This window comes from Tuber melanosporum (assembly GCF_000151645.1).
Source record: "Tuber melanosporum whole genome shotgun sequence assembly, scaffold_18, strain Mel28".
In the NCBI taxonomy this organism is placed as follows: domain Eukaryota; kingdom Fungi; phylum Ascomycota; class Pezizomycetes; order Pezizales; family Tuberaceae; genus Tuber; species Tuber melanosporum.
This window is the reverse complement of record NW_003298841.1, coordinates 512,836-540,124: the sequence shown is the minus strand read 5'-3', so window position 1 is coordinate 540,124 and position 27,289 is coordinate 512,836. Positions and strand designations below refer to the sequence as shown.

The window sequence follows — 27,289 nt, the reverse complement described above, 5'->3', positions numbered from 1 at the left end:
TGGGAAGAGGTACGCAATACAACCGTGGCTAACGGGGCGATGAAAGACAACAAAGCACGGTATCCTATCATAAGCTACCGTATGATAAGCTTTCCCCCGCTTTTTTTTAGCCTTGAATCTAGTCGAGTATCATACTCGAGCACTCGAACGCTGTACTCGAGTACAGTACAAGTACAGTACTTGACTGCACTCGAGTATAGTATCATATCCGAAGCACACCACAACTCCCGCCTTCACAGGCAAATCACCGGAACAACGTACCGGTATGATATATAATCCCTCCCCATTCTTCTAATTCTGCCGAGCACAAATCCTCTCTATCCGGCCCATAGTGATACGGGTGCAGCATGATACCGTAATATGACATGATGTGATATAATATCTTGCTACCGATGTCCTCCAAAAAAATCATCTACAAACACAAACTCAGGTCCCAGATCCTTTCCTCCCACCACCACCACCACCACCACCCTCCTCCCTCCCCCTCGTCTCGCCAAAGCCAACTCAACCTATCACCCATCACCTATCCATCCCTCCATCCATCATATCATACCTCTCTCTTTTTGCGCAGGCACAGCAAAGTTAGTCTAATACCGGCCCAGTAGACCACCAACAATCACCCACCATCACTTCAAATATTCAGCGCAAAGCACAAAAAGCTAGACTACCCGTGCCCCAACATGTAGCCACCACTCACACACTCACGCTGCGATGCGAAAATAGACCCAGGATGGTATAAATTTACGGGTACTCGAGTAGATGGATTGAGGGTGGGTGGGTGGGTGGACAGAGGAGCGGATCTATGATGCAACCACTCTCCGTCCCCGACAAACTAGGCTAATCGCAGGCCACCGCATCTCACCCCGCACAGCGCGGAGCACCCCTTCCCCATCAGCAGTCTAATCGTCTGCGAAAACCCATGATATAATGCCGCGGTTGATCCGAGTTAAGAAGCCTCTTTCCCCTTCCCCTTTCCCCCCTCTCCTGCTCGCCATGTCATCCGAAAAGCACGGCGGAAATGGCCTCAGATAAAACTGCCTATTTTCCTAAGTCGGGAGAAGATGCGATGACATCGAAAAAGAAACAAACCGTCGGTGCTGTGCGGCCGCAAGTACGGTAAAGTATTCCGATGCCGTACCAGTAGTACTGTATTCGAGTACTGTACTATACGTACAGCACAAATCTACTCTACCCTCGCGCATCGTACAGTACTGTACCTCCCCTCCCATACCGGTGGCAGTCGCATCCTACCCGCCTTCAGTAACTTACTTACCCGTGCTCTGCATAATTTACCCTATCGTCTAAATCGTGCCATATCTGCTCGGGCACGGTATGATACGGTGCTAGGCCACCCGGCATGGCATGGCATGGCATGGGCAATCAACCCCGTGATTTGAAGTCTACGAGCCCGCACTCGAGTACGATACTAGTACAAGATGACACTCGAGCACCGACGTAAATTACTGACAGTAGCGCTGGACCTCTGCTATACGGATGCGGTAATGCCAGTAACGAAACAGATCCGATCGCACCGGCCACCTTTCCTTCTCCTGCCGCGCTTTTCTTGAACGAAACTATTTGGTACTGTACGAACATAAGAAGGGGGGGTCTGATTGGTCGGTTGGAACCTCACGTCTAAATTACTCTACCGGCGCTTAGGCTTGTGGGCCAAAAAAGGGGGGGAAGTCATCCATCTAGGTACAGTACTTCTCTACCGCCTCGTGATGGTATACTCTGGCGACTGTAGACGCTCTCGACAATCCGAGCGAAGTTGAAAAAAGTTATCCCTCCTGTCTTAGACATACATCGGGTTATGTTTTAAGCCGATATCGATAGTGTCTGTCGGTTTTCTCGGTGAGCCGTCGGTTTTACCCTATGGTGATGTCTTTTCTTTTTATTTGCTCCTTCAATCACTAAAAAATTTGTCTAAGACACGAGAGGATATTCTTCCCCCCCCCCGCCAAACTCGTTCGGATTGTCAAGAGCTTCCAAAGTCGCAATACCGGTATTGGTATTATCTTGGGGGGTTTTTTTTTTTCCTTCTTGCCCTTCAGACAGCCGCGTTATCTTCTACTCATACTCGTACAGCAGCCACATACGGTAGTCTAGCTACCCCCCGCCATTCTGGTAAAGGTATCGTAACCCATTCATCACGAGAACCGGGACCCCGCCACCACCATGCAAAACCATTCCCGATGGGTTGACAGGTGCACAAACACCCCCCGCACCGATATACAAGTACTCGAGTACCTCATCGGATAAGGGGGAAACACGACGTTATCATGATACTCCGCATACTCCCCTCCCACCATACCAAACTGCCCTCACTCCCCCATACCGCACAGGGGCTTAACTTATTGACAATGGACCATAACTCTCTCTCTCTCTCGTATGCGGCAAGAGGAAAACAGTTTTTCCTGCCTTCCCGTGCCGGAATTCACGCTAAAAAAGAAAAAGAAAGGTAAAGCCTTTTTTCTTCTTCTCTTTTCTTTTTTCCCCCGCTCTGTTCCTTTGTTGTGGTTGTGGCTGGATCTGTGCTATGTCTTGTGTTCCCCGGAGGATGGTACCGGTATGGTACCGGTCAGCGGTAGACTATCGTACCGTACCGGTACCGTACTCGAGTTCGCTATGTTATGCAGGGTGGAGCCGAAGGCGCCGAGTTTTTGTGGGGGGTGATGCACGGTGGTGGGTGGCGGGATTCTCAGCCCCAAGAGGCTGCTGTGTACGGTACCGTACTCGAGTACGAGTACAAGTGCTGTACGATACGGCACATAGCGGGTAAGAGCGATGGATGGATGGGAAGGTGCTTGATGCTGTGGCTGGAGGAATTCCGTCGTTTGCAATACCGGTATTCGTTTTTTTGTGTATCATAATAATAATAATAATAATAATAATAATAATAATAATACTGCTACGCTATCTAGAAGCATCACCCACTTTTTCAGATATACTGCCGGTATTTTTATCCTAACAATAAGTCACCGGTACAAGAGTGCTACAGGACCCTCTCTCGATTGATATCAGCCAAGTTACCATACAATACAATGGAATACAATAAAATACATGCATGATGTATCTACATAGAGACACTGACCACAGCGGGAAACAAGCGAAATCTCCCCTCAATAATAATAATAATAATAATAACAGAAAAGGCCTACTAAGAGTGGAGATATTCGCCCACTATATACCCCCCCTCTACCTCTCCCTCCCTACAAACCCGCTCTACCTGGCCTTCCATGGGGATACAGAAGAAAATTTAGAATTTTTTTTTTAAAAAATGATGGATTCGCCCTTTCTCGATCACTTCAGCTTTCCCCACCTAACTATCTAACCTGACCCCGGTTTGTAAATGACGGGCTCGCCAGGAAACATCTTTTCCTGCGCCTTCGCCCAATCCCTTCCCGCTCTTGACATTTTCCTCAATTGCCGAATGTATGCCCCAGCTTCTGCATCGTCCTCTGTGACCATTCGGTGCTCGATAGCCTTCTTCCTTCGCTTTACGACGCCCACGTTGATCAGATAGGCGTCTCTGGGCGCGAGCTCATCGATTTCAACCGCCACTCTCCACCTATCATTCTCCTTTAGGCGCACGGGCCGAAGAACTGCCTTATCGTTCACAAAGTTTTTGATGTACATAACCTGCACATACATCTCTGGGAGCTTTATGGGCTTTTCCACTCCCTTCTTACCGCTCACTCCTACTGGGCCTCTGGCTCCAGCATCGTCCCCCAGTTTGCCCTTGAGAGCTCCGGCGACATCTTTGCTCCCCTCAGCAGTCTCCTCGACATCTTGGTTGGGTTCGGCCTCTTTGGCATCTCCAACATCGCTCTCGTCACCATCTTCCTCTGATTCACTTTCTTCCTCCTCGTTGTTAACCTCTTCTTTCTCTTGGATATCGTTTTGAACGTCTTCCTCCTCGTCGGATGATGTGGCCCCCTCAAGGCCTTTAAAAGAAGGTACGGGTCCCCCCCCACTCTTTATTTGTCCGTCCAAGGCTTCCAAGAAGTCTGCCAAATCGCGCTTGTTCCCAGTTTGCCTCCTCTCAACTTCTTCTTCATCCATTGGCTCTGCAACAACAATCATAGGATTCCTAAATTTATCTCTAGCTTCAAAGTGCAAATGTAGTGACTACGAATCATTAGCCATAACTGAAAAAAAAGGGGGGTAGATTATAATAAGAAAAACATACTTGTTCTGGGTACTTTTTAACAGCATTATCAAGGACTTTGTTGAATAGCTGTAGACTAAGCCTGAACTCTTGATCTCCAATTCCAGCTCCCCAATCCTCATGTAACGCTGCGTCCATTTCGTCCAGGGAGACGTACTGAAATCCGAAAATCTTTTCTGTGTTGTGAAAAGCGACGAATATACCGTCCATACGACCCATCCTCACTTGGAGTGAGTACTTCAGGAACGCCGCTCTCATCATATCATAGTACTCTCGTTCAAATGATTCCCAGGTGCCAACCCGTGTCTTAATCTGGTATCCGGAGCCAATATGGAAATTTGAAACGTCCATTCGAACAGAGACCACCGCCCTCGTCTTCAAGTCAAACATTCCAGTCCCCGGTAGCCTAGCGTCATGGGCATCCAACTGCGAGCGCATCAGAATATCTCCCAGAGTAGAGTAGTGGTATGTCTCCGGCCGTTTTGTCAGTGGCTCTTCTTCCGGCCTAGCGTTACCCTTCTTATATTTCGACTCGAAATTAGACGGCGCTGAAGTGAGCAACTTTTCCATTGACCGACCAAGAAGACTCAGTACACTGTCTGTATCATATTCCTTATCCGGATCGATAGCATACGTTCCATTCCCTTTATATCGTAAAAATATCGCCGCCGGGGCTCGGGAGATCTGAGTAAATGTTTGAAACTCTGCTTTAAAAGTTTTCGAAAGATTCTGAAAATTTAACGGCCGCCACTGAGATAAAAGAAAGTGGAAGTGCGACAAAACCGCAGTCATACTAGACGTAGATCCGACGTACTTTTTACCCAGTTCTTTAGCCAATGAGGATAGTCTCCAATCCTCAGAGGAGATAATGTAGCTTGCTAAGGCATCAAAATCGAACTCCGTAACCGGCATGATCTCTTGGAGGTAGGGGTCGAAGTTGTAAACACGGGATCGGGGCTCTTGAAGGAAGTGAACACCAGGACTGCCCAACGGTTAGACCCAAAACGCACAATTTTTGCCTCCTGTGGGAGGTATCTTACTTGAAAAGCACCCTATCAAGATCGTGAGATAACCTAGCAACCTCCGGTTGGCCCTCCCTCTCAATCGCTTTTTCAAGTTAACAAAAACTCCACGAGAGAGAGAGAAAAAGAGAAGAGAGGGGGATATAATCATACGCTCAATCTCTCGAGAGTTAGGATCCAACAATTGGTACTTAGACCCATCTCCCTGGAAGGCCTCTGAAATAGAGAGACCTGGAGTTATAGAGCCATGAGCACGCTATGCAAATTAGCCACACACCGTTCAACTCACATGAAGAGAAGGAAGAGCAGACAAACCTGGAAAACCTTCTTCTTCTTTGGGGACAAAGAAACTGCAGCCTCCGCTTTGGAGAGACTAACTCCCTTTTTCTTACCCGCTTTCGCCTTCTTGGCTTCTTTTTTCTCCACTGCTTTTTCTTTCTTTGCACCTCTTTTCCGACTCCCTCCCTCCTTGCGCTCGGGGATATCCTTTTCTAGGATATCCACAAGACTCCTAGGCTTCCTCGAAGAGCTGGCTGAAGCCTTTGTTATTGGCAGGGCTTCGACCGAATTCGATTGCCCAACATCCTCAGTCGTTAGTCTTCGCTCAAGATTAGGCCCTTTCCTCTGGCAAAAAATGCAAACGAAAGGTGAAATGGCAGAGTGAGGCGAAAGTTGCGCTCGCCGAAGAGCGGTTCGTATCATAGGGCTGGGAGGTTTATTGCCAATTGGGAATTGTTCGTTTCAGTTTTCGGTTTTCTTTGTGTGGTATGATATGTGTTGCCCGGGATGGGATGTGAATAATTTTTTTTCGTCGACTTCATTGGGGTGCTGTAGGGAGGGTAACTATGATATGGACTGGCTCTAGCCCCACCATGCCCCTCCAAGCGGGTATCATATGAAAGAGCCTCAGCCACACACCTTACCAACACTTCTTATCATACTCGAGTACCCTCCCTCTAACAACAACAACCCATCATGATTGCTCTAGGACTTGAAGGGTCCGCAAACAAGCTAGGTGTTGGCCTAATTCGGCATACTCCTGGAAAGCCTGCGGAGATACTCTCAAATATACGCCATACATTTGTTTCACCTCCCGGCGAAGGTTTCCTTCCAAAAGACACAGCGAAGCATCACCGATCATGGGTCGTCACTCTCGTTAAGCGGTCGCTGAAGGAGAGCGGAGTAAAGGTTAAAGACATAGACTGCATCTGCTATACCAAAGGCCCCGGAATGGGTGCACCATTACAGTCCGTTGCGATTGCTGCCAGAACTTTAAGTCTACTGTGGGGGAAGCCATTGGTCGGTGTGAATCACTGCGTTGGTCGTATGCTCTCTCTATATCACGTACATAAAGATACATAACTCAGGTCAACAGACATAGAAATGGGCAGAGAAATAACCGGGGCCAATAATCCCGTCGTACTATACGTCTCCGGAGGGAACACCCAAGTGATAGCCTACGCTGAGCAGAGGTTTAACCCCCCTCCATCCCCGCATTTTCCTCATAACCTGACTTCCGAACTCAACCACAGATACCGAATATTCGGTGAAGCCCTAGACATAGCCGTCGGGAACTGCCTCGACCGCTTCGCCCGAACCCTCAACATCTCCAACGACCCAGCGCCGGGTTATAACATCGAGCAAATGGCCAAAAAAGGCGAGAACCTCGTCGAGCTCCCATATGCGGTCAAGGGTATGGACTGTTCTTTCTCCGGAATACTAGCAGTCGTCGATATGATGGCTGCGCAGCTCCTCTCCGGAAACCCGAAGCCCCTACTCACGCCTGAGGGTGAGCTTGTCACCCGCGAGGATCTTTGTTTCTCCTTGCAAGAGACGGTATTTGCTATGCTCGTTGAGATAACCGAGAGGGCTATGGCGCATGTCGGTAGTGACCAGGTTCTCATTGTTGGTGGGGTTGGGTGTAATGAGCGCTTGCAGGAGATGATGGGGTTGATGGCTAGGGATAGAGGTGGGAGTGTTTATGCTACGGATGAGAGGTTTTGTATTGACAATGGGATTATGATTGCTCATGCTGGCCTGCTGGCGTATGGGACTGGGTTTGTTACGCCGCTGGAGGAGTCGACATGCACCCAGAGATTTAGGTATGGCTTTTGTTCCCCCTCGATGGCTGTATGCCTGTTTACACTATGTTATAGAACGGATGAAGTGCTCGTGAAGTGGAGGGATTAATACATGAAAATGATACCGAAAGTGACAGATAGACATATACTACTTCTACTGTAACATGGCGGCGGCTGCGTAACCCATATCGAGACCCCAAACAAACTACCCCACGAGGAAAGGAGAGAAGCCCCATAACAAACTCTACAGCGGCCCGCCCCACTATAGGCAAAAAGGAAAGCTATTTATCAACGCATCCTAATTTCCCAAGGTAAAGAGCGCCATCAAATCAGAATAGGCCATCCTCTGCCGCAACACTTAGTACCTGCCGTAGAATGGTGACTGCCGAATACAGGCCGACACGTTATCCTGAAACCTCAATTCATTGAGGTATTTTATGCAATCAGATAGAACTGGGCTTTCCTCTTCATCCGTGTCTCCTACAAACTCTGGAACCCGTATAAGGTTGTAAGGCTGGCCCGCCGCCTTCACACTACTATCATCAATCAAGATAGTATTTGTCTGGTCCCATCCGGGGCCGGACTGATCGGGGCTTGGAAAGCATAACTTGAACTCGCCAGCCCAGATCCGAGTGAGCCTTTTGTATACCGTCGTCTTCTCGCGGTATTGGTTAGGCGTCAACTGGAGCGTGTCCCTCGCCCAGACTGTCAGGAGTTTCTTCTCCTGCTCTTTGGTGAATATTGTGTTGACCATCCGCTGAGCATTCTCAGGCTGAGCTGATGTCCAGACCATCACTGAAAAGTGCGTAAAAATATAGTCCAGGAAGCTGTCCAATTCAGGACGGCAGACCAGGCTGGCAGTGTTACCCCTCCTCCTATGCACGAGCGTGCCATTCAAATCGAGTACCAATAGTTGCTTTGGTGCTCTTGGGAGAGTTTGCGGCTCTAGTAGACTCTTGGCAAGATAATCTTGGGTGGGAACCGGTGCCGGGAGCGGGGCACTATTACCAGGAAGCCTCGAACCACGGCCATGAGGCGGCCGATGATCCCATGACGATCTGGAACGTTGGCTCCGATTACTGCGGTGCCCTCGTGGTTGTTGTTGCTGCCAAGGTTGTTGCTGCCAGGGAGAAGGAGGATTGAAAAACGCCGGCTGAGGGTCCGGGAAGGGTTGCTGTTGGCTAGGTAATTGAAGCCGATGAATCCCATGACCCCAGCTCGAGCTCCCCTCTGAGCGATAACCCCAGGGCACACTTGAATATGTAGTACCGCTCTGCCTCCAGTCTAAACTGCCCCCTTCTTGAGGATATTCCGGGTCCCCAGAGCACGAGCGGTGGTTATCACCCCGAGCCCAAGTCGGAGCTCTACTAGCTAGGTTTGACACAGGTATATTGCCATACCAGTAGTTATCATAACTCTCCTGGCGGAGTTCCCCAGGCGCGGCTGAACTACTGAAGAGTGGAATCGTGGAAAGTTGAACTCTGGAATTTTCAACACGTGGTGCGGTTGCACTTCCAGTGAATCCCGGGCTCCCCCCCCCGGCAAGCTGAACTCTCTGATCGCTAGAACGAGAGCCTTTCCCTTTCCCCTTCTTTTCCCTCTTCCTTTTATCCTTCCTAGGCTCACTCCCCAACACCCCCGGCGACCCTATCCCCTGGGCCAGATGGGCAAAGGAGCTAGTCGTGCTCTTCTGCAGTCCACGGATCTCTTGGCCAGTGGGAGTCAAAGGGCTTCTGTAGTTTGTCCGGAATGCAAAATCCATAGTCTCTCCGCGGGATGTACCAGCGCGTTCATCCGGCCCAGTAGAAAAGGGCCCGTTTCCTCTACTAGAGGTGCTAGTTTCCCCCGAATCCAAACCGGGGATCTCCCGCCTTTCCGACATAGCGCCTATAGATCTTGTTTGTGGGTTCCTACACTGGAGCGCAACTAATTCTTCCCTCTGCGGTCAAGTGACACTTAGGTTAGGCACTTGTAATTCGAATAGTCAAAGGAGCGGGAAGGAAGTACCAAAATCAGCCCAGCACCAAATGCACGATTCAGAGTTAGCGGGCTCAGGAGTGGTTGGAGTGCGTGCATGAAAGAAGCCGACCGGAAAGTAGATGGGATTTCTATCGGAAGCTCCTGTCGTAGAGAAAACCACAGGCAAAAACTGGGTCAAGGGTGACCATGTGTGGTACCGCATCTGGGTTAGGGTTGATGAAATCGAAGGTGGTGGGATTTCGGAAGCTAGCATCTAGTTAGTGCAATCTCAAAACACCGTTTTCACTGCATAACAACCATGAGTTTTCGAAGGATCAAACCATTTGTTGACGACGATGGCAGCGGCCACTGTGGCCAGGAGAATGTTATGAACGATTCTGTTGGGTCTCGGGGGGGCAATAAGGCAGAAATTTCTGGCAGCAATGATGACGGCACGACCTGGGGCGGCAATGAACCAGAAGATGGCGATGATGATATGGATATGGAGGGGGAGGAAAGTGATGAAGAGGAGCGGGTACATTCTTGCATCCTAGATTCCAGTTTTCATTCGCTAATTCGTTTAGCCCAATGCGCAAGTTGCTATATCCCACATTTCGTTCGGCACACTAGCAAAAGCCCAAAAATCCATCGTAAGAGAGCGGCAAAGGTCACAATCACTCTCTAAAAGAGATTGGGTCACCGATACAAAAGCTCAATTAGCTGCTCTTAAAGAGTCACAAGGGATAAAGCCCCTCAAACTTCAAAAGACACGGGAAGAGTTAAAACGTTCCTCCAAGCACGCGCCCCAAGAAATCTCCTCCAAAAGGGCTGTTACTCGCCGACGAGAAGCGGTTGCTCCGATAATCCCCGCTGCGCAAGCTGCCAGAGATCCTAGGTTCGACACCGCAGTTAAGGGGGTCTACGATGAAAAGGTTTTCAGAAAAAATTATTCTTTTCTCGATGACTATCGGGAGGACGAGATGAAGGCCTTAAAACAAGAGATTTTCAAGTCTAAGGATGAGCAGAAAAGAGAGCAACTAAAGAAAGAACTTCTCTCAATGGTATTGGCACAGTTACTGAAATCATTTGGCGAGTGTGAAGAAAGTTGCTGATATGTCAGCTGTAGGAATCAAGACGCAAGACCGAAAAAAATAAGGAGCAAGGCGAAAAGGTTGTCAGGGAGCACAGGAAAAGGGAACGAGAGTTAATAAAGCAGGGGAAGAAGCCATTTTATTTGAAGAAAGGTATTTATTTATCTCGGGCTAGGGGACTACTAGTATCTGAAGACTGACATCACTCCCAGCTGAGCAAAAGAAACTACTCCTGGCGGAAAAATATTCCAAGCTCAACGAGAAGCAACTAGAAAAAGTCTTGGAGAAGAAGAGAAAACGCAATTCCCAAAAAGAGCGGAAAAGCATGCCCTTATCGCGCCGTGTTGGGTAGTACGAGCACTTTATTATTGCTTATCCTTTCTTTATCATTTACTCCAGAATTTTCTGCATGCATGTAATACTTGTATGTGCACAATTAGCTATCTGCCACAGATTCAATTATTGTATGGGCACGGTATCTGCCTGTAACCTGTTATTGTGGGGCTCAACCAAATGTAAGCACCGATACAGCACATGCCCCAAAAATTTATGGATTCTGTGTTGTACTGTACAGCAACGTGCAGTCTAAAGCGAATAGAAAAGCGGACAGATAAAGCGGCTACCAGACGATCTTTGTGTATAATCTTTCGAGCCCCCGAGGTTAGATTCCATAACCCCCCCTCCCGCGCTCTCAAGGGCCCCATAAACAGTGCTGTACGGTATTATTCCAACCAGCACTCGCACCCGCCAGCTACCGTATACCAAATTGCCTCACCACCAATCTATCCACCATGGAGCCAACAATCAGTTGCAACTGGCATACACAGTAATGTAGCGGGGCGCCAAAAAAAACCAAAATGGCCAGGAAGCACGCTGCGGGGGGAAAAGGCTGCCCCATTCAGTTTCACCGGTCCTAATCAAGCCCCTACCGTGTTACTAATATCCTTTGCGTATCAATCTCGAGGGCGTACAAGAGCACCAACAATGCCTAAATATGCAGTGCTCTATGGAAGCTAGACACTATACCACAGAGCTCTCGAAGTATGATAGTTCGGGGTTTTTTCTCAAAGGTTAAGCCAAGAACGGCTGGTCATCTAAGGTGTTATCATATCACTACCAATCGATGCACCTCCAAAGCCAGTTTCGGGGATTAAGCCTTCTTTCGGGTTAGGCCCTATCCAAGGATCACGCTGGGTTTCTCCCTGCGAAGAAACACGAAGAGGATGACAATAATTCAGATACAGACATGCCATAGTCTATTGGTTTCCCAAGGAGGCTCGAGGTGCTCTCCAATAGGTAGTGAGCCGAAGAGGAGATTTAAGTTGAGAAGCCTGCCGAGCAACCTAGCGGTATATTGATCGTCACCCACCACCATGGTCCCATCGCTGCTGGCCTGCAAGCAAGCGTTGATACGAGTAGAGGATTCTAAGGCTTCGCCGGGGTAAAAACCCGACAGGATCTAGACACCGCCTCACTTGAGGACCGTGTGCCCACTTTGATCGCTTATAAGGACCACAGGAACCGCTCTGCCAACACCCTCAGAAGGAATGCGCCAGGGATCACAGCCATTGCAGACCGGAGGATCCTCAAAGGCTCCCGAGCTTATCTGCTCAGATCACAAACCGGCCATTAATATTCGGAACACTCACGCGGGGATGGTCACCTCAAAAATTCCAACTAGCACTAGTGAAGCTTTCATGAAGTCCAGAAGGCCCGAGACCTCTGAAGCCAAAATATAAAGATACTACATCTCAGAAGTCGCCTAAGAACATGATACCGGCGGTTTGTCACAACAGTGAAGACAAAGCCGAATTACCGCAGCAAATACTCTCACCCACTTAGCATATTCGGGAACTAGGATACGTCCCCACAATCATTGACATGGCTCCGAAACTGCACAAGGATACAACCCCATACACAGGGAACACCACAGAGCGTCGAGATAAATGCACGGAAACCCATGTTTTCTTAGGAAAAAGACGGTTTTAACATACTGCAGAAACTTAGATAATTGAACTATGTGCTACCGTAGGCCATTGGGTTTTCCTTTTTTAGCAATGTCAAGGAATATTCTATTTATTTATTTTTCTATCTTGGAAGGCAGTGATGGACATGATCAAGTCATGCTCGATCACCTCAATAATTGACTGTACTTGCCACCTTCGAGCAGTGGCCACGATCAATCAGGTGATCAGGGTCCACCAATTTCATCAATCAATCAATCATGCGGTCCTCTTGATCGGATCATGGTAGAGTAGAACGCCCATAATCTGTCCGAGGATGTTCGTGTCCATCTCTATTGGGCGGGGGAAGGAGGGGGGTTTTTTTGGGGGTAAACTCCCCCCTTTCCGGAGAAGGGAATTCAGACTTCATAATTTTATCACATGGCTCAATCACTCAAGTTTCCACAGTGAAATGATTGAATCCCAGGATTCCGCGAGCAAAATCGTAGTAAGAATCGATGGAAGAACTCCTAATTAAAAAACGAAGTTATCCTAACAAGTATTGCCACACTCAAGTGGCTGGTGATAGTGTGTACGTAAAATTAACAAAATACCAATTATAAAAATAAAAATTTAATAAAAAGGAGAGCTTGAGGCTATTCTTGCCCTTGAAGGGTGCGCCCACGAGGTTAGTGTCGGAGGGCTAGACGGAGGTTGCGCCGGGAGTGTTTGCGTCTCGTGGTGTACGAGTAGAGGTTGTGGCTAACGACCATGCTTCCAATTGGAATAAGGATGTGTTTTGGGAGGGTGGGAAAGAGTTTTTGATTGAGTGGTGGCTGGTGATTGGTAGCCCTGAGACTAGCCTCAAGGAGAAGCACGATATATGATATCAACACTTCTAGATACAAAGGCAGGATTTGTCCTGGGAATGATCTGCCATGATGGACTCGGAAGTCTTGTTGAAATATGCTTGCCATGTGAACTCAGGGAGTGAGCTCTTGCAAGTGTCAATTGCCAACTAACTTTACAATCCCGGGGCATAGTTATTGCGAACCTCACGTATAGCGCTAGTCAACCCTGATATCCCGATGAAAGAGATTAACGTTCCATCGCATTGTACAAATGTCGTTAGAGGGTTCCTCAGACACAATGCAGGAGCAGGAGAAGAAGCCCTTGTAGTATCTTCCATTAATTTGTATTCTTTCCCTGGCAATATTATCCCTATTCGTTCTTACTGTCCCCTCGTTCGTAGTTTCATTTTTGCTCTATAACCGTAATGTCCCAAGCACGAATCAGAACTAGTGATGGAGCCACGGGAATTTACATTCTGTATTGGCATGGCGTGAACCCAACGGAAAACAATATGCAACTTCACGAAACATGCTGCCAACAAGGCATGATACTTGTGCCACAGAAATTATACCATACCATAATAGCAACAAAGCGGAATAACTCACTCCGTTTTGAAATGGTCACTTTGTATGGGGCAACGGAACGGGAACTATTGTATCCAAACTGGCCCTAAAAATAAAAATAAAAAAGGAATCAAACTATACAAAACCACCCAAGCAATCCCCACCCCCAATTCCTACCTCTTCTCACCACACCTTCCGAACACGCACGATAACATTTGACACTTGTCTCGAAAAAGAAAATGTGCCTAAGCCGCGACCCCCCCCCCCACGACTTCTTTGAACAAATATATTAAGATAGCTAACGACTCCTTTTTCCCCCGTAGTCATTGGTCAACTCTAAGTTAAGCCACTAGCAACGGCAAGTATGCTATCCTACTCTACCCAACTATGATACAGCCGGCGGCCCAAACGAACAGAAAAATTGCAAAAAAAAAACCCAAATCTCCACTCCAGCCCAAGCAAACAAGCAACCAACCAGCTACTAATTGATCAATCTGATCAGACTACTCTTACATCCAGTACTAGAAAGTAGAAAGAAAAGAGAGAACTAAATGAGATAACTCAGCAAAAAAGAAAAAGAAGAAGAAAGCACACACACTACGCCCGCTACCTGAATCTGAATGTGACACGTGATTTGATCTGGGGGGTTTTTTTATCGAGAAAGGAACTGCTTGTCCGGGAATGAGGAAAGGGAAAAGACACAAATCCGAGTGAGTGAGGAGGTGAAATGATATATAACCAACAACCTCAAGGAAACAGGCTTATGTCACTAGATGAGTGAGTAGAAGCAAGCAAGAAAACAGGTGGATGAAGGGAAAGGATATATGAAGAGAGGAAAGACCAACACCCAAACAATGACGCGCAGACAAAAAAAACACAACAGAGGAGAAATGGAAGCAAAAGAAAGAACGCAGCGGTAATGATACAGAGTTGGAAATTTAATGATCGAACTGTTATCGCCGCACTTGAGTGTGAACTGGTGCTCGATTAGCCAGCGGTAGTATGGAAGCACTGGGCTGTTGCTGCTGTGATTGCTGAGGTTGCTGTTGCCCTGGATTCTGACCGAGCTTATAGCCCGTGAAACCCATTACTTGTTGAGCAGTGGCGGCAGCTAGGAATGTTGCTGGCGTACCGGATTGCATTCCCCCTGGCGAGGGCATAATTTGTCGACGCATGTGCTGGGCAGGATTAACCGGGGGGTCGGGGGGGGGGGAGAGCATGCGGGCTCGGTATTGAATGTGTCTGTTCGATGAATTAGAATTGCCTCGACGAATAGAGAATGGTTACAATTTGGTAAACATACGAATCACTGTTCGAGCTCCTCACGAATACTGGGCTGTAGTCTTCATCTTCCTCGCTGTGCTTCATGCGGTCAAGTATTATATCATCTAGATCGTTGTCACGGGGAAAGCTATGCCCTCGACGATCAACGATTATCCTGCCCCCGCGTCCCCGCCTTCGTCTGAAGGCTGGTACATCCCGAGATGGTGGAGACTTTGAAGAAACTTGCAGTACTGGTATTGGGGTCAAACCCGAGCGTTCTTCTAGGAGGTCGAACAAGCCAGTTCCATTGCCCTCACATGAGGGAGGCGGACTTGGGAGATAGTAGGTCTGTACACCGCAGAAGTTCGTATCTGGACCTTTTGGGACAACTGTTGAATCGGAAAACGCTTTCTGTAGTACATTAGCCACCATCTCCGGCCTATTGCGGTGAAGTGAGGTGTAGACAAACATCTGTTAAATCAACGAAACCGTGCTTAGGAACCCGCCGTGAACTCTTGAGCGCTTGGAATTTATCTGCCCTCTGTTTTTCCTTCTCGGCCTTAACTGCCACAAGTTGTCGAAGTTCTGCCTCCGGTGGTTTCCCGTCGTGACGGATCGGAACCCTGATAGTGGATGGTGCTGACTGGTCCACTGGTCTCTTCTTTGGCTATACACTTGTTAGTATTATTCGAGCATAAAGCTCTGGGCGTTATAGAGATCGTACCTTATGGTTGATAAGATCTTCATCATCACCCCGAATACCATTCTTTCTTTTGACACCAATAATTTGTCGTCTACTCTCAAATATCCCGTATTCAACCTGGAAAATGGTTTTCCTCATACACTCTCTATTCAACACATCCCTTACAAGATTACGGGCTGAGTCAAACTCCTGTCGTAACTTCTTGAGTTTTTCCGTCGATTGTGCATCAGTGCGGCGAGTCTTGCGAGCTGGTCGTACTTCACGGCGGCGAAAACAAACATATGGGTCCCCGTCGTCCTTGTCTTGCCCCTGTTCAAACTGTTGCGACTAGGTTAGACCATAGTGCGCCATGTGGCAAAGGTAGGACTAACCTTAAGGGTCGGAATAATTGAGCTTCCACCACGAGCGACCCTTTGCTCTTTCCAATGCGAGTATACCACAGCCGCAATCTTCACTAGTTCGCCGCTAAGTACATCACCGAAATGCGCAACCATTTCATCATAGGGCATCACAGTAGACATATCGATGGACATGTAAGGCTGTTTCTCAAGCGCAATAGACTCAAAAAGGTCCATAACACGCTCGAATTCTTCAACCTTACATTGTTGACCTCCTGGACGCTTTGTGGCATTCATTTTCTCAAAAAACTTTTCATCCTCAGCAGACATACAATATCCTGTTCCACTACAATCCTCGACGGTTGACGAGAACCGAATGTAGCTTGCGGGTTGGGAAAAGCGTTTCGGGTAAAGAGTCTCATAGTTTGTAACTGTTATCTCTGTAGTGTTGGGGGTTGGGATAAAGATTTGTGTGACTTTTGCACCAACGGCTGCAGCTTGAGAGGCTGATATTGCAGCTTGTAAATGATGTTCCTGTCGGGAAACGGCACAGTTAGCATATACCTATCACCAGTGACCATCGTCTCCAAGAGAGATATTATGAATGAAAGAAAAACAAAAATGAGCAAATAAATAAAATTCCAAACACAGTAGGGAAATAGGTAAAATAGCTTAAACACCAATCACAATATAATCCTAGTACCAAACTGTCGGGGGTGAATGCTGATGTTGCATGTCATATGCTGCTACACAATTTATGTGTCCTTTTTTTCGCCCAGCACCATCGATATGTTCTAAAAATAGCAGCGGAGAAAGAGGGGACAACACACGATTTCTTCTCCACGCTCAACGCCTGTTTCTATCTGAGGTATATTCCTCTGAGCATCATCGTCTACGGAGTCGATCTGATTCTCTCGGAGGATAGCCAGAGACTGCTTCGTCGAAAGTTTTCGCGTTCGAAAACGATTACCGGCTCCCGACCGAGTCATGGTGGCAAAAAGCTACGCGAAAAAAATCGTCCGTGAGTTTCTGGGACCGTAAGAAAGAGCGGAGCGTGTGGTCTGATGGAATGAGGTTCAAAAGACGAAAGTTGATGATTTTTAGCGGTCGCAAGTGCTGAAAAGACTTCGTCGCGACCCCCTTATTCTGTGGTGTTGAGGTCGGAATCTGCCACTAAGCAGCGACGGCCTCGTTTGGGGTGCTGGTGTTGCATAGTGTTGCGATTCTCCGCAGCGCTAGTACCAACAGGGTATTATGGCGAGCCGCGGCTCTATCTTGGCACGCGTCTGAACAAAGGTTCTTCATAGAAGCAGCGATAAAGTCGGGAAAACACACCCCTCTCCTATTGCCTGGCAAAACACGAAGTACCCTCTGCACTGTAGATTTACACGCCCAATAAACGCGAACTATCGCCCCGTCACAACCACTTGTGACCTCCTACCCGCCGTCGGTACCTCTCTTCATCCTATTCCTTCTCACCTTCAGCCCCCACCCCCGCCTCTGTGAGTAAACTCCCCCCCTTCCCTGGTCTATCACTGCCAACCACCATCAACCTTTGCAATCCTCCTATCTCCTTTCCTCAATAATTCATCCTCCTCATATCACCACTAGGAAATCACCATGGGGCAGAATCCTTCTCAGATTATGGACAACATTGTCTCCGGCTCCAATTGTACTCGCCTCCCCCACTCAAAAGCAAACAGCAAGCATTTGCCCCGTAGGTTTCACCGCTAACATAGTTACACAGTTGATCATGATGAAGTGGATCGATTGCGCAAGAGGTTCATGAAGCTGGATAAGGTATGTTCCGGGGCATACCCCGGGCGGTTTATCGTATTGGAGCAAATAGCTTATTACTAGGGGTTCACTTAGGACAACTCCGGCACCATAGAGCGAGAGGAATTTCTGAGCCTACCGCAGGTCTCGTCAAACCCCCTAGCCACCAGGTACATATTTCGGCTTCTCCTTTTACTACGCCGTCGATGAGACAGAACAAGGCCCCGCTTACAAAGCTGTGTGCATGTGTTTGTATGCAGGATGATTGCTATTTTCGACGAAGATGGTGGTGGTGATGTTGATTTCCAGGAGTTCGTTTCCGGCTTAAGCGCTTTCTCCAGCAAGGGGAACAAAGAAGAGAAGCTCCGGTTCGCCTTCAAGGTCTACGACATCGACCGAGATGGTTTCATTTCCAATGGCGAACTCTTCATCGTTCTCAAGATGATGGTCGGGAGTAATCTTAAGGACCAGCAGCTGCAGCAGGTACGTTGCCAGCCTGTCGAGCTGATTTCGGTCCCGAACTTTCGCCCCAGCACTTCCCCCTCTCCCCCCCCCCGCCTCAAAAAACCAAAGGAATCTATCCCAAAAGGGGCTTGCCGCTAATGTGTGTGTCTTACAATCTTCGCTTTTAGATCGTAGACAAGACTATGATGGAGGCGGACGAGGATCTGGATGGCAAGATCAGCTTTGAGGAGTTCTGTAAAATGGTCGAGCACACTGACGTCTCGATGAGCATGATGACCCTGGATCAGTTCTAGTTTTCTAGGCGAATCCCGGTTTTGCCAATGAGCTCCCGTGGCAATGTCTTGCGGTTTTCATTTTCCTCTCCCTCTCTCCTTCTCCTGCATATTTCACTTTTTGCTCTTCTCGAAAGCGATAGCGCTCGCTCATTCGTTCATTCGCTTTTTACCCTTTTTGCCCCTGGTTTGTGTTCTCATGGATAGTAGTGGATGTCTATGTTCCCGGAAAAGATATGTTTTGGGGCTTGTTGATCCGGGTTCAATGGTTGTCTCAAGCATCCTGATCGTCCCAAGTGGCTATAATATGCCGATCGCCACAAATGAGGCGGCAACACATCGATCTCATGCACCCAGCAGTTCGCCTCATTGTCGTATCCTGCGTCCGCCTCAATTTCCGCAACCCATCAGAAGAACGTCTGGAGTCCGTGCCACTTGCCTTTCCTCCTTTCAGCTCTTTACGGCGTACAAGAACTAAAATATTCAAAGCTCACAAGCTACCATTACTATACCCCACCGTACTCTAATCACCAACCACTACGGTACCTGCACCATATTGTAGCACCCTCCGTGTGATCACTGGTGATTATGGGATGAAGGGCCTTTCCCATTTCTTCACTTCGAATCCCAGGAATTTTAATCCTAAAACAATTGTCGCGTCTCTATTCTACCTCATAGCGAGCTCATGTGATGTGAGAAAGTGAAAAATGAAAAAAACGACGTTACCTCCCCTCTCACCGTACTTCCCTTCCCCCCTTCACTCTGTTCCCATCACCGCACCCCTAAATGATACAAATACATATATTCAGATAATCTATAACCCAGTAACTCCTCGACAGGCACCGACCAACCCCAACACCAAGTTTATACCCATACCATAACATCTACTAAAGAAAAAAAAAGGAAATATTACAAATGAAAGGAAAAATAAAAATAAATAAAAACAAAGGAAAGCAAATAAGAATGCTGTGGTAGTGTGTAGATTTGATTATTATTCTTTTTCTCTTTTTCTCTTTTTTTTTTTTTTTTCCTTGGTTTTAGCGTTGCTCCTTTCATCATTTTCCCTTCGGCGGTACCGAAATTGGTTTGGAAAGACGAGTGGTTCGTGTTCATGAATTGTGTTGGCTCCCAGCCGAGCGGTCGGGATTTCGAGGTGCGGCTGAAGCTGAGGTAGATCCTTCCGGTGGCGCCCCAGATTCCGCGTTTCCCTCTAACAGATCCAGGCACTCTTGGATCGCTTTACCATGGTTCATATGTTAGTTTTTTTTTTTTTTTCTCATGTTCGCAAAAATTTGGGAAAAAGTAATTCGGCGTCAACTCACCACCTAGAATCTCCTCCTCCCATACGCCCATCTGGTAATCCACCAAACCATGTCTTTCCATGGAATCGCATAATGCGATCAACTCCCGTCCCATCCTCTCTAACATTTCCTCCCGCAGAATTTCTCGTGGGGGTTGGGGCGCCTGACCCGTAGCAATGTACTCTTGCAGCATCTCCTTCTCTTTTTGTAGTACCACCAGCCAGCAGGTATTAAACTCGTTCCACAACCTTGTCCGATCCCCGTATAGCTCCTGCTCGTCGCGCACTAATCCTGTCACTGTTTCTCAGCCTGTATTACTAAAAAATCTCTTTGCATATCGAACAGCAATCGAAAAACACAGGTGGACGAAGTGATGGGGTATATATGAGCGGGTAGGAGGAAAGGAGAAGAAAAAAAAAAGGTTCACATACCCAACTCCACTGCATTAGATAATAGCCAATCCGAAATCGTAAGGAGGGAGGTTCCCGCTTCCCCCAACCGACCATCTCTCATGTTTTGAAACGTGCGTTTCAGGGCACTCTGATATTGGCTATAAGCATCATCCAGCGCTGCTGCTGTGTGATTCTGTTGCGCAAATTCAGGATCTTCAACAGGCTCTGAGGCCGGGGGCTGATTTAACTCTGGTATGGCAGAGGCGTAAGCATGCGGGAGGCGGGCGGCCGTGGGGCTGTACTGGGCGTACGACGGACTGGAGAACTGTGATGAGGACGGGTGATGAGAGACGCCTGCAGGGACAGATGTCGGGGACTCCCCCGCAACATAGTACTGAGAAGATCCCGCAAACTGACTCGAAAGCACTTCAATGGCAGCAGTCTGTCGTGGAGCATATGACTGAACCGGAGCATAGCTTGAGCTATGCGTCTGCTGAGGGATGTTATATACCAAGTTTGAGCTGTATGGTGGGTAGTTCTGCTGACGGTGTTGAGAATCTTGCTGGTATTCGGATTGGTAGCTTATAGGATTCAGCAATGGCTGGCCTCCATATGATGGTTCGTCCCCGTGGCGCGTCGACGGTGGACGGTCTCTATCACTCTCTTCCATTCCCCGTAGAGTGAAGGACCCAGTGTCCTGCACAGCAGACAGGTTACGGAATGTTGTTGCCGCACTGGCAGCGGGGAGAAGAATGGCAGTAGTCGACGTCACGGTGATGGTGTTTCTTTGCGCAATTTCGAGGCTGGTTCATGCAAGTATCTGCATGTATCAAGCAAGCGTAGGGTAAACTTTCCGATGCTGTGGGTAGTAGTAGGTAGAAGCAGTTGTGCTAGCAGCTGTGGGGTCTTCAAGAGGCGTTCTCTAATGAGGATGATGTATGATGGTAGAACGGGCTGTGTTCATGCAGTTGCAGTTATAGCACTCCACAAAGGGATCACCTGGTAGTGCCTGGGAGTTTATATGGATATAGGGAAATGGGGCCCTTGTAATGACGACCCCCCCCCCTAAGCAATGAGATGAATGAGGAACAATCCCGGAGATGGCTTAGGTAGATCCGTTGTCAATATTGACAGGACCGACGTGTCTCTCTTCGTTTGCTGTCCTGTGATCTGCCCAGGCTGTTTCCTATCCAGTTCTATCGCGTCTGTCGTAGGTTCTGGAATCCGGATAGGGCAAACGGGCTTACGCTTGGAGAAATGGAGGGATATGGAAGGATGTCCGGTTACATACAAAGGAGAAGGGTGGTGGGCTTTGCTCTGAGTCGAGTTGGGTCCAAAGCCTTTATGCCCAGGCACATTCGGTTTCCGATTGGCCAACTGAGCGAATTTGTATTTCGTCTGAAGCAGGTTGTTTGCCGCAAGGGGGGGCGGAGAAAAAAAACAAAAAGTGGGCAGATGAGGGAGTGGAGTGGAGGCTTATGGAGCTAGGAGAATTCTTGCTTAGTCCTATGCCGGAGATGGATGGAGAATATGATAGCTTTAGAGGAAAGTAATGGGGGGTGGGCTAGGGCAAAGCCGGAGCCACAAGCACACAAGTGACTAGAGGATTAGGACTAGAAGTCAGATTTTGTTCTGCAGGAGCAGCCCAGGGAAAGACGCCAACATATACAGAAGCCGGGGTGCAGGCAGATAAAAATACTCGAGTAAAGAGAAGACGAAATGAGAATTGTGGTAGTCATCCTCAAATCGTCAAGCGTTTTTCAGGGATCGGGGCAGTGGTGGGGGGAGAGGGGGGGGGTGCGCAGAAGAGTGTGAGTGGAAGGGGACCAGGGAGTGGGTGGAGAAGAGCGAGATGGAGGCCGGGGGGGCGGACTGGGGGGTGGGGGGGGAAACCTTCGGGGGATTGGTTAGAGGGAAAGAAAGCACAGGAACAAGCAAAAAGGGACGGAGGTAGTTGCGAGCTTGCGATGAGATGGGTAGATGGCGTAAATGACGATGAGATGGGCGGGATCATCAGTGCTCCCGCAATGAACAGCATAAGAAGGGTGGAAAGGAACAGCAACAGCTGTGCGGGAAAACTTGTCACCAATATTTTTCCAATGAATAGCCAAAAAACGATTAACTGCAGGCACAGCAAAATACCGATAGCAAACAGAGCCATAGCCCCGGACGAGGGGGTGAAGTAATTCGATGGTACCAATGGACCAAAAAAAGATCGACGGCCCAGAGAGTCGGGGGTCGACCATCCCACGACGCTGGAGAGCTCCGGCACAGAAAAAAGAAACATGGCCAAACCAATACCCAACCAAACCATATCACCTTAATCCAAGAGCTGGATAGATAGGGTAGACAGACAAGCTGGTGCCATCATTTTCCCCACCATCACCACTGGGTGGCGGTAGACAGATGTCTAATGTATGTATGTCTGGTCACTATACGGCAATTCTTTATTTTCTTGATACCGATATTGTTATTCTCCTTCCTTCCTTTTTTTATCTTTTCCTTTTTCTTCTTTTTTCCCCTCCCTCAAGGGAAAATTTGGAACCATATAGATTTGAACAGATACGGACACACAACCTCTCATGCCCGTTTTGCTGTCAAGAAGTGCTTATGGCTATGATGCACACTGCCCATACTGCCACTGGTGTCCTGACATTGTATTATAGGTGTCGTGCATCTAAAATGTGAACTTTTGTGTGTCCGTGGTGAGAGGGAGTGCAGTGCCATAAGGTACGTGTGCGTGTGTGCCTGTGTGTGGGCGAGTGTTTAAGTGTGCGCGTGCACGCGTGAGTGAGTGAGTGAGTGAATGAATGGATGGATGGATGGATGAATAGGTGAGTTTGTGCATTGTACTCTCCAGGACACGAGAGGAGTGGTATTCTCGGAGTGTGGGTGGGTTGTGAGTAGAATACTGTATACCTTCCCGCTCTCAAGCCTCGCCTCGACTCCTCCTCCGTCTCACATCATGCACCCGAGGGAAAGGTTCAGGCCAAGGCGAGACATGGCGAAGACGGGGAATATCCTTCTTGTACAGGGCTCCATGTGAGCTTCCGCACTCCCATAAAATCCATTTCCTCTATTTTATTTTATTTTTCTTCCGCCAAAAATCTGATCAAAAAATAAAATAAAATAATAATAATAATTCACCTTTTTTCCGGTTAGCCCTTCCTTCAGATCATGACGCAAGCAGAGAATATTGTCTGCCTGCGTGCCCGACCAATTCGGTTGTTCCCTATCAGCTTCGCTGGAGAATAGCCTAACAACTCCCATCGGTACCTTGGTCGGTCAGTCTATGGTAAGTTAGAGAAGTGTGATGAGATGCCCGATGGAAATAGCATGGAGGTTGTGGTGCTGCACTGCACTGTATCATGCTGGTATAATATTGTACTAGTACCGTGTACTCCAACAAGCAAAAAAGGTACTGCGGCACTAGTACTGGTGGTCGTTCCATAGACAACGTGGCACAATACAGAAAAGGTCAAGAGTTGGATGCAGGGCTCCCACATCCCCTGTGTTGGTCCCGACTGAAAAGAGGCCAGGTGTAACATAACACACCACCTCTCACTCGACCTCAGCCGTATCATATGGAGCCTCATCGACCGTAGCGCAGACTCCGTAGTATCATAATAAATTCTTCTTTCCTTTACCATGCAACACACCGGGAGATCTTTAATTCCGAAGTCCGCCAGACAACATGCAGAATTCCGCCCTCCGCCCTCCGCCCTGCCCGCCTCATGCCAATCCTAACCCAAGCCAATCCATCCTATTTCATCCCACCCCTCCCCCCGAGCAAGCCCCGCCAATCTCTTTTGATTCCATTTTTACAGCATGATACCAAGAAGTCTAAACTACGGTATCGTCTCTAGCACTATTCGAGCGGTACCCTTTTTTCCTCACACGCCTCAGAAAATGAGGATACCAATAGCGGTATTCCGACCGACAAACGACTTACAAACCAATCTCCAATCCATCGTCACAAAACTTCCTATACCAAACTCACCTGACCTCTCTCTCTCTTCCTACTCGTTTGCTACTTTCCTTCTTCCTTCTTACTTTTTCACGGATGGTGAGAAAAAGGAAAGAAAAAGAAAAAAAGAATATCATGGCCCCCTCAAAACAAAATTCCCGTAGCGGTGCCCGTGAATTGATGGAGAGCAAGCCATCGCTCGCTGCGAGCTTCCTTGATGACCTTAGCCTTAATTGCGACAGTGATCTTGAAACGTGTGGCGCGCCTAAGAGGCTGGTCGTAAATCAAATGATTGCGCTCTGGATCGTCTGATTTGTGCGCTCCGCCAAGGACGGATCGGGATGATGATGAGAAGAAAATTAAAACTCGGTGGAGAAATGGACAAGCCACCGACACAGGCATCAGTGCAGCACCGGCCAGACCAGCACCTGTCCTCTATGGGGGGGTCCACTCCCCGCAGTCCGCTTTTCCCGCTGCTGTATGATACTGGTACTTCAATCTGGCGGCTCACTCTGAACAACTCCGAAGCTCGAATAACGGTAGCTCGTTGTTGGGGCGTGGCACCAAATTTGCTGGTATGATATTATCATATCATACCGTATCAGATTATAACCTCCTCCGCGGGCCTCTAGAAAGAAAGGTTGTTAATTTATAGTACCGGTACCACGCGGGAGAAGTTTCCTGGCCTAAGGGGAAAAGGGTTGATTTCTAGCCGGGCTGAGTACAGTACTCGTACAGTACCGTACTCGAGTACCGGTACTTGTATGGTGCCGGCACCTTTGGAATCAACCCTCAAGACAACCAAATTCTTCCCCAACAACAGCATCGCATGCCATCATCTTACTTATTCCTTCGGTATAGTGATCCTAGATCATGCAAAGAAGACATTTGTAAAGTAGATTTCATTCTAGAGCTATTGTTCTTTCTTTAATAGCTCTTAAAATTGAGGCAAAATTTGGGTGGAGCCGGGAAAAAAGGGTTTTGGCTAAGTGATATCCCAATATATTGCCTAAAGGAGTAAGGTCACCAATACCAAATTACAATATGTGGGAACTAGCGCACTGACTCTGGATGGCACTGCGGTAAGGTAGATTCTAAGGTGCCGGCGCCATAATACAAGTAACATCCTGCCTGCTCACGTTCTCCCTTCTCGCTTCAGGACCCGAATGATGCCCCCTCTCGTGTGCGACACCAATACCTTAGGCTTTTGCCTTTTTCAATTAATTGTTTAATTGGTTAACAACACAGGGCGAGATTCAGGAGGAGTGCGCATGAATTTTTCCCCCTCACCCAGCTTGAATTCTATTGTTCTATTGTGCCCCATACCTCTCGCTCCGACCACGGTACCTATATCATGATCACATCCTATCCTATCCTACCCTATCCAATCCTATCTCATCCTATCATACATTTACCGTACTGCAGTCTCTTGACTCCCGGCACTCGCTCTAAAACTATCGTTTGTACAATACAATACTGTGCTCGTACAAGTACCTAAATTGAATTTGGTCTCCAGCATATAGGGAAGATCCGTTCCCCTGTGTTACGTTAGACCGGTAGACCGAGTTACGACAGGCCGTTGTCGCAAAGACGTCCGATCACAAGCTGAAGTTGGTGTTCTGGAAAGCATCTCTTGAGTTCTTTAATTTCCGAACCATGGACCCTGGCAAGCCTTCCCAGCATGCGGAGTCCCTTTAACAACACGGAATTGCGGATTAATACCTCTCGTCACCGTTACCGGCACTAGTTTCCGTCATTTAGAACTTTTGACCGCGGGTCATGAAACTCCTCCAGTCCAACCAGAACATGGTGCCTTCTTTTCGCTCATATGTAAGCACGGCACACCAGTCGGTTGTTTTCCACATTTCACGCTAGAAGCATCAGAGAAGCAATGGAAGGCATCCTCCCTCACCCTCTCTCTCTACACTACCGTATACTCCTACTGATATCATAATATACAGTACCACCCATTCACCCTCGAGCACTGTACACCTACTGCGCGCAGGACATATCATACTTACATGAGAGAACCGGTAGGTAGGGAAATTGGATTGACACCGGCAGAGTTCCGATGTTAAGCCGCTTCTCCCGCCACTGCTCTCACCCTTGTCCTCCGAAGGGAGCATCGCATGACTTTCCCTCTCAAATTCTCGCGAGCTGACTACCAGTATATTTTGCTTTTTCCCATTTCCTTTTCCATTTTTCCCATTTTTCCCATTTTTCCCATTTTTCCCAACGGTCTTCGTCGGCCCCATCGGCACTTGATATGGTGCAACCCTGGTTTGTAAACCTCGTCTCATGTTTCCAACGGCGGTCGATTCGTTTCGATCCCACACATTCTACTTCCGCTATGTCTGAAACTACTTTTGTAGTGGAGGATGAGGGGAAACTGCAGGCTATGCTCAGAACTCTTGTCAATCAATTGATCGTTCTGGGGCTCCGCTCACCATTTCCTATCATGCTTTTGCGCATTGGGTGTGACACAGTACCGTACCCGAGGTAAACGATAGGGTACCCCAACATTGTTGAGGGCAACGAAGCGCAAAAGCAGCAGAACAACTCGTGCTCTCCGATTCCCGGTGTTGGCGTCTTTTTTACCGGATCTACAGGTGTTGGGTTATGGCAGAGAAATGCCAATATACCCGTGGCTGGGAGTAGATATTGGAATTATGGTGTAGGCCTCGGCTCACTCGCACTCTACATTTTTTTTCCTTCTCCTTTCCCCTCCACTTTTTTTCTGACCTTCTCTTTCCAGAGTTTACTGCAATTGAACACTTGCGATTTCAATGTCCTGCCCGGTATTAAGCAATTCAAGAATCCATTCACCAATGGATAATCGCCGATTTGTAGGGCGTAAGATAAGTTAAGTTGTGTCACGGGGGGTTTCCACATCTCTCAAACAGTAGGGACAAGGATGGATCGCACCCCATACATAATATCTTCTTCCTACATACCGTACTGTACATGTACTGTACCTCCATACTTGCCTGGCTTCATACATTTAGTACGGTACCGGTATCTACATTTGCACACCCACACCCGCACGCACGCACATGCACCCCCACACCCGCGCGAACGGAAATCAGTTCAAGTTCCAAATTGAGTTTCAAATTTCCCTTAAACCCAGCCC

At 48.1% G+C, this 27,289-nt stretch overlaps 9 protein-coding genes; 3 read left to right on the top strand and 6 right to left on the bottom strand.

Moving 5' to 3' along the window:
- Positions 1-3,330: 3,330 nt before the first annotated feature.
- Positions 3,331-5,956, bottom strand: GSTUM_00005176001 (uncharacterized protein; the record flags this gene model as incomplete). XM_002837198.2 has 5 exons in its annotated part: positions 5,509-5,956; positions 5,347-5,449; positions 5,212-5,278; positions 4,193-5,153; positions 3,331-4,131 (listed from the first exon to the last, which is right to left on the bottom strand). Exons 1-5 carry the CDS (start codon positions 5,893-5,895, stop codon positions 3,331-3,333), a joined length of 2,319 nt encoding a protein of 772 aa, XP_002837244.1. The 5' UTR covers positions 5,896-5,956.
- Positions 5,957-6,168: 212 nt separating this feature from the next.
- GSTUM_00005175001 (uncharacterized protein) lies at positions 6,169-7,383 on the top strand (the record flags this gene model as incomplete). Its single annotated transcript, XM_002837197.1, has 4 exons — positions 6,169-6,517; positions 6,569-6,665; positions 6,726-7,295; positions 7,350-7,383. 4 exons carry the CDS (start codon positions 6,169-6,171, stop codon positions 7,381-7,383), a joined length of 1,050 nt encoding a protein of 349 aa, XP_002837243.1.
- Positions 7,384-7,632: 249 nt separating this feature from the next.
- On the bottom strand, positions 7,633-9,156 carry GSTUM_00005174001 (uncharacterized protein; the record flags this gene model as incomplete). Its single annotated transcript, XM_002837196.1, has 1 exon — positions 7,633-9,156. The coding sequence occupies one exon, from the start codon at positions 9,154-9,156 to the stop codon at positions 7,633-7,635; it is 1,524 nt and encodes a 507-aa protein (XP_002837242.1).
- A 28-nt stretch (positions 9,157-9,184) lies between these two features.
- GSTUM_00005173001 (uncharacterized protein) lies at positions 9,185-9,507 on the bottom strand (the record flags this gene model as incomplete). The annotated part of the gene is made up of 2 exons (XM_002837195.1): positions 9,185-9,213; positions 9,282-9,507. The coding sequence occupies 2 exons, from the start codon at positions 9,505-9,507 to the stop codon at positions 9,185-9,187; spliced, it is 255 nt and encodes an 84-aa protein (XP_002837241.1).
- Positions 9,508-9,552: 45 nt separating this feature from the next.
- Positions 9,553-10,795, top strand: GSTUM_00005172001 (uncharacterized protein; the record flags this gene model as incomplete). XM_002837194.2 has 4 exons in its annotated part: positions 9,553-9,768; positions 9,818-10,294; positions 10,360-10,477; positions 10,537-10,795. 4 exons carry the CDS (start codon positions 9,553-9,555, stop codon positions 10,674-10,676), a joined length of 951 nt encoding a protein of 316 aa, XP_002837240.1. The 3' UTR covers positions 10,677-10,795.
- Positions 10,796-14,214: 3,419 nt separating this feature from the next.
- On the bottom strand, positions 14,215-16,975 carry GSTUM_00005171001 (uncharacterized protein; the record flags this gene model as incomplete). XM_002837193.2 has 6 exons in its annotated part: positions 14,215-14,924; positions 14,986-15,356; positions 15,415-15,612; positions 15,670-15,966; positions 16,020-16,520; positions 16,817-16,975. 6 exons carry the CDS (start codon positions 16,973-16,975, stop codon positions 14,636-14,638), a joined length of 1,815 nt encoding a protein of 604 aa, XP_002837239.1. The 3' UTR covers positions 14,215-14,635.
- A 132-nt stretch (positions 16,976-17,107) lies between these two features.
- Positions 17,108-19,010, top strand: GSTUM_00005170001 (uncharacterized protein). XM_002837192.2 has 6 exons: positions 17,108-17,488; positions 17,598-17,658; positions 17,734-17,786; positions 17,859-17,932; positions 18,023-18,245; positions 18,395-19,010. The coding sequence occupies exons 2-6, from the start codon at positions 17,607-17,609 to the stop codon at positions 18,518-18,520; spliced, it is 528 nt and encodes a 175-aa protein (XP_002837238.1). The 5' UTR covers positions 17,108-17,488; positions 17,598-17,606; the 3' UTR covers positions 18,521-19,010.
- Positions 19,011-19,608: 598 nt separating this feature from the next.
- GSTUM_00005169001 (uncharacterized protein) lies at positions 19,609-20,862 on the bottom strand (the record flags this gene model as incomplete). The annotated part of the gene is made up of 3 exons (XM_002837191.1): positions 19,609-19,736; positions 19,822-20,091; positions 20,232-20,862. 3 exons carry the CDS (start codon positions 20,860-20,862, stop codon positions 19,609-19,611), a joined length of 1,029 nt encoding a protein of 342 aa, XP_002837237.1.
- A 1,237-nt stretch (positions 20,863-22,099) lies between these two features.
- Positions 22,100-22,922, bottom strand: GSTUM_00005168001 (uncharacterized protein; the record flags this gene model as incomplete). XM_002837190.2 has 1 exon in its annotated part: positions 22,100-22,922. The coding sequence occupies exon 1, from the start codon at positions 22,436-22,438 to the stop codon at positions 22,100-22,102; it is 339 nt and encodes a 112-aa protein (XP_002837236.1). The 5' UTR covers positions 22,439-22,922.
- Positions 22,923-27,289: the final 4,367 nt, after the last annotated feature.

Coding starts and splice junctions, on each gene's coding strand:
- GSTUM_00005170001 (XM_002837192.2), top strand. CDS start 17,607: ATGGGGCAGAATCCTTCTCAGATTATGGACAACATTGTCTCCGGCTCC. Junction 17,659..17,733: donor CATTGTCTCCGGCTCCAATT/GTACTCGCCTCC, acceptor ATAGTTACACAG/TTGATCATGATGAAGTGGAT. Junction 17,933..18,022: donor TCAAACCCCCTAGCCACCAG/GTACATATTTCG, acceptor GTTTGTATGCAG/GATGATTGCTATTTTCGACG.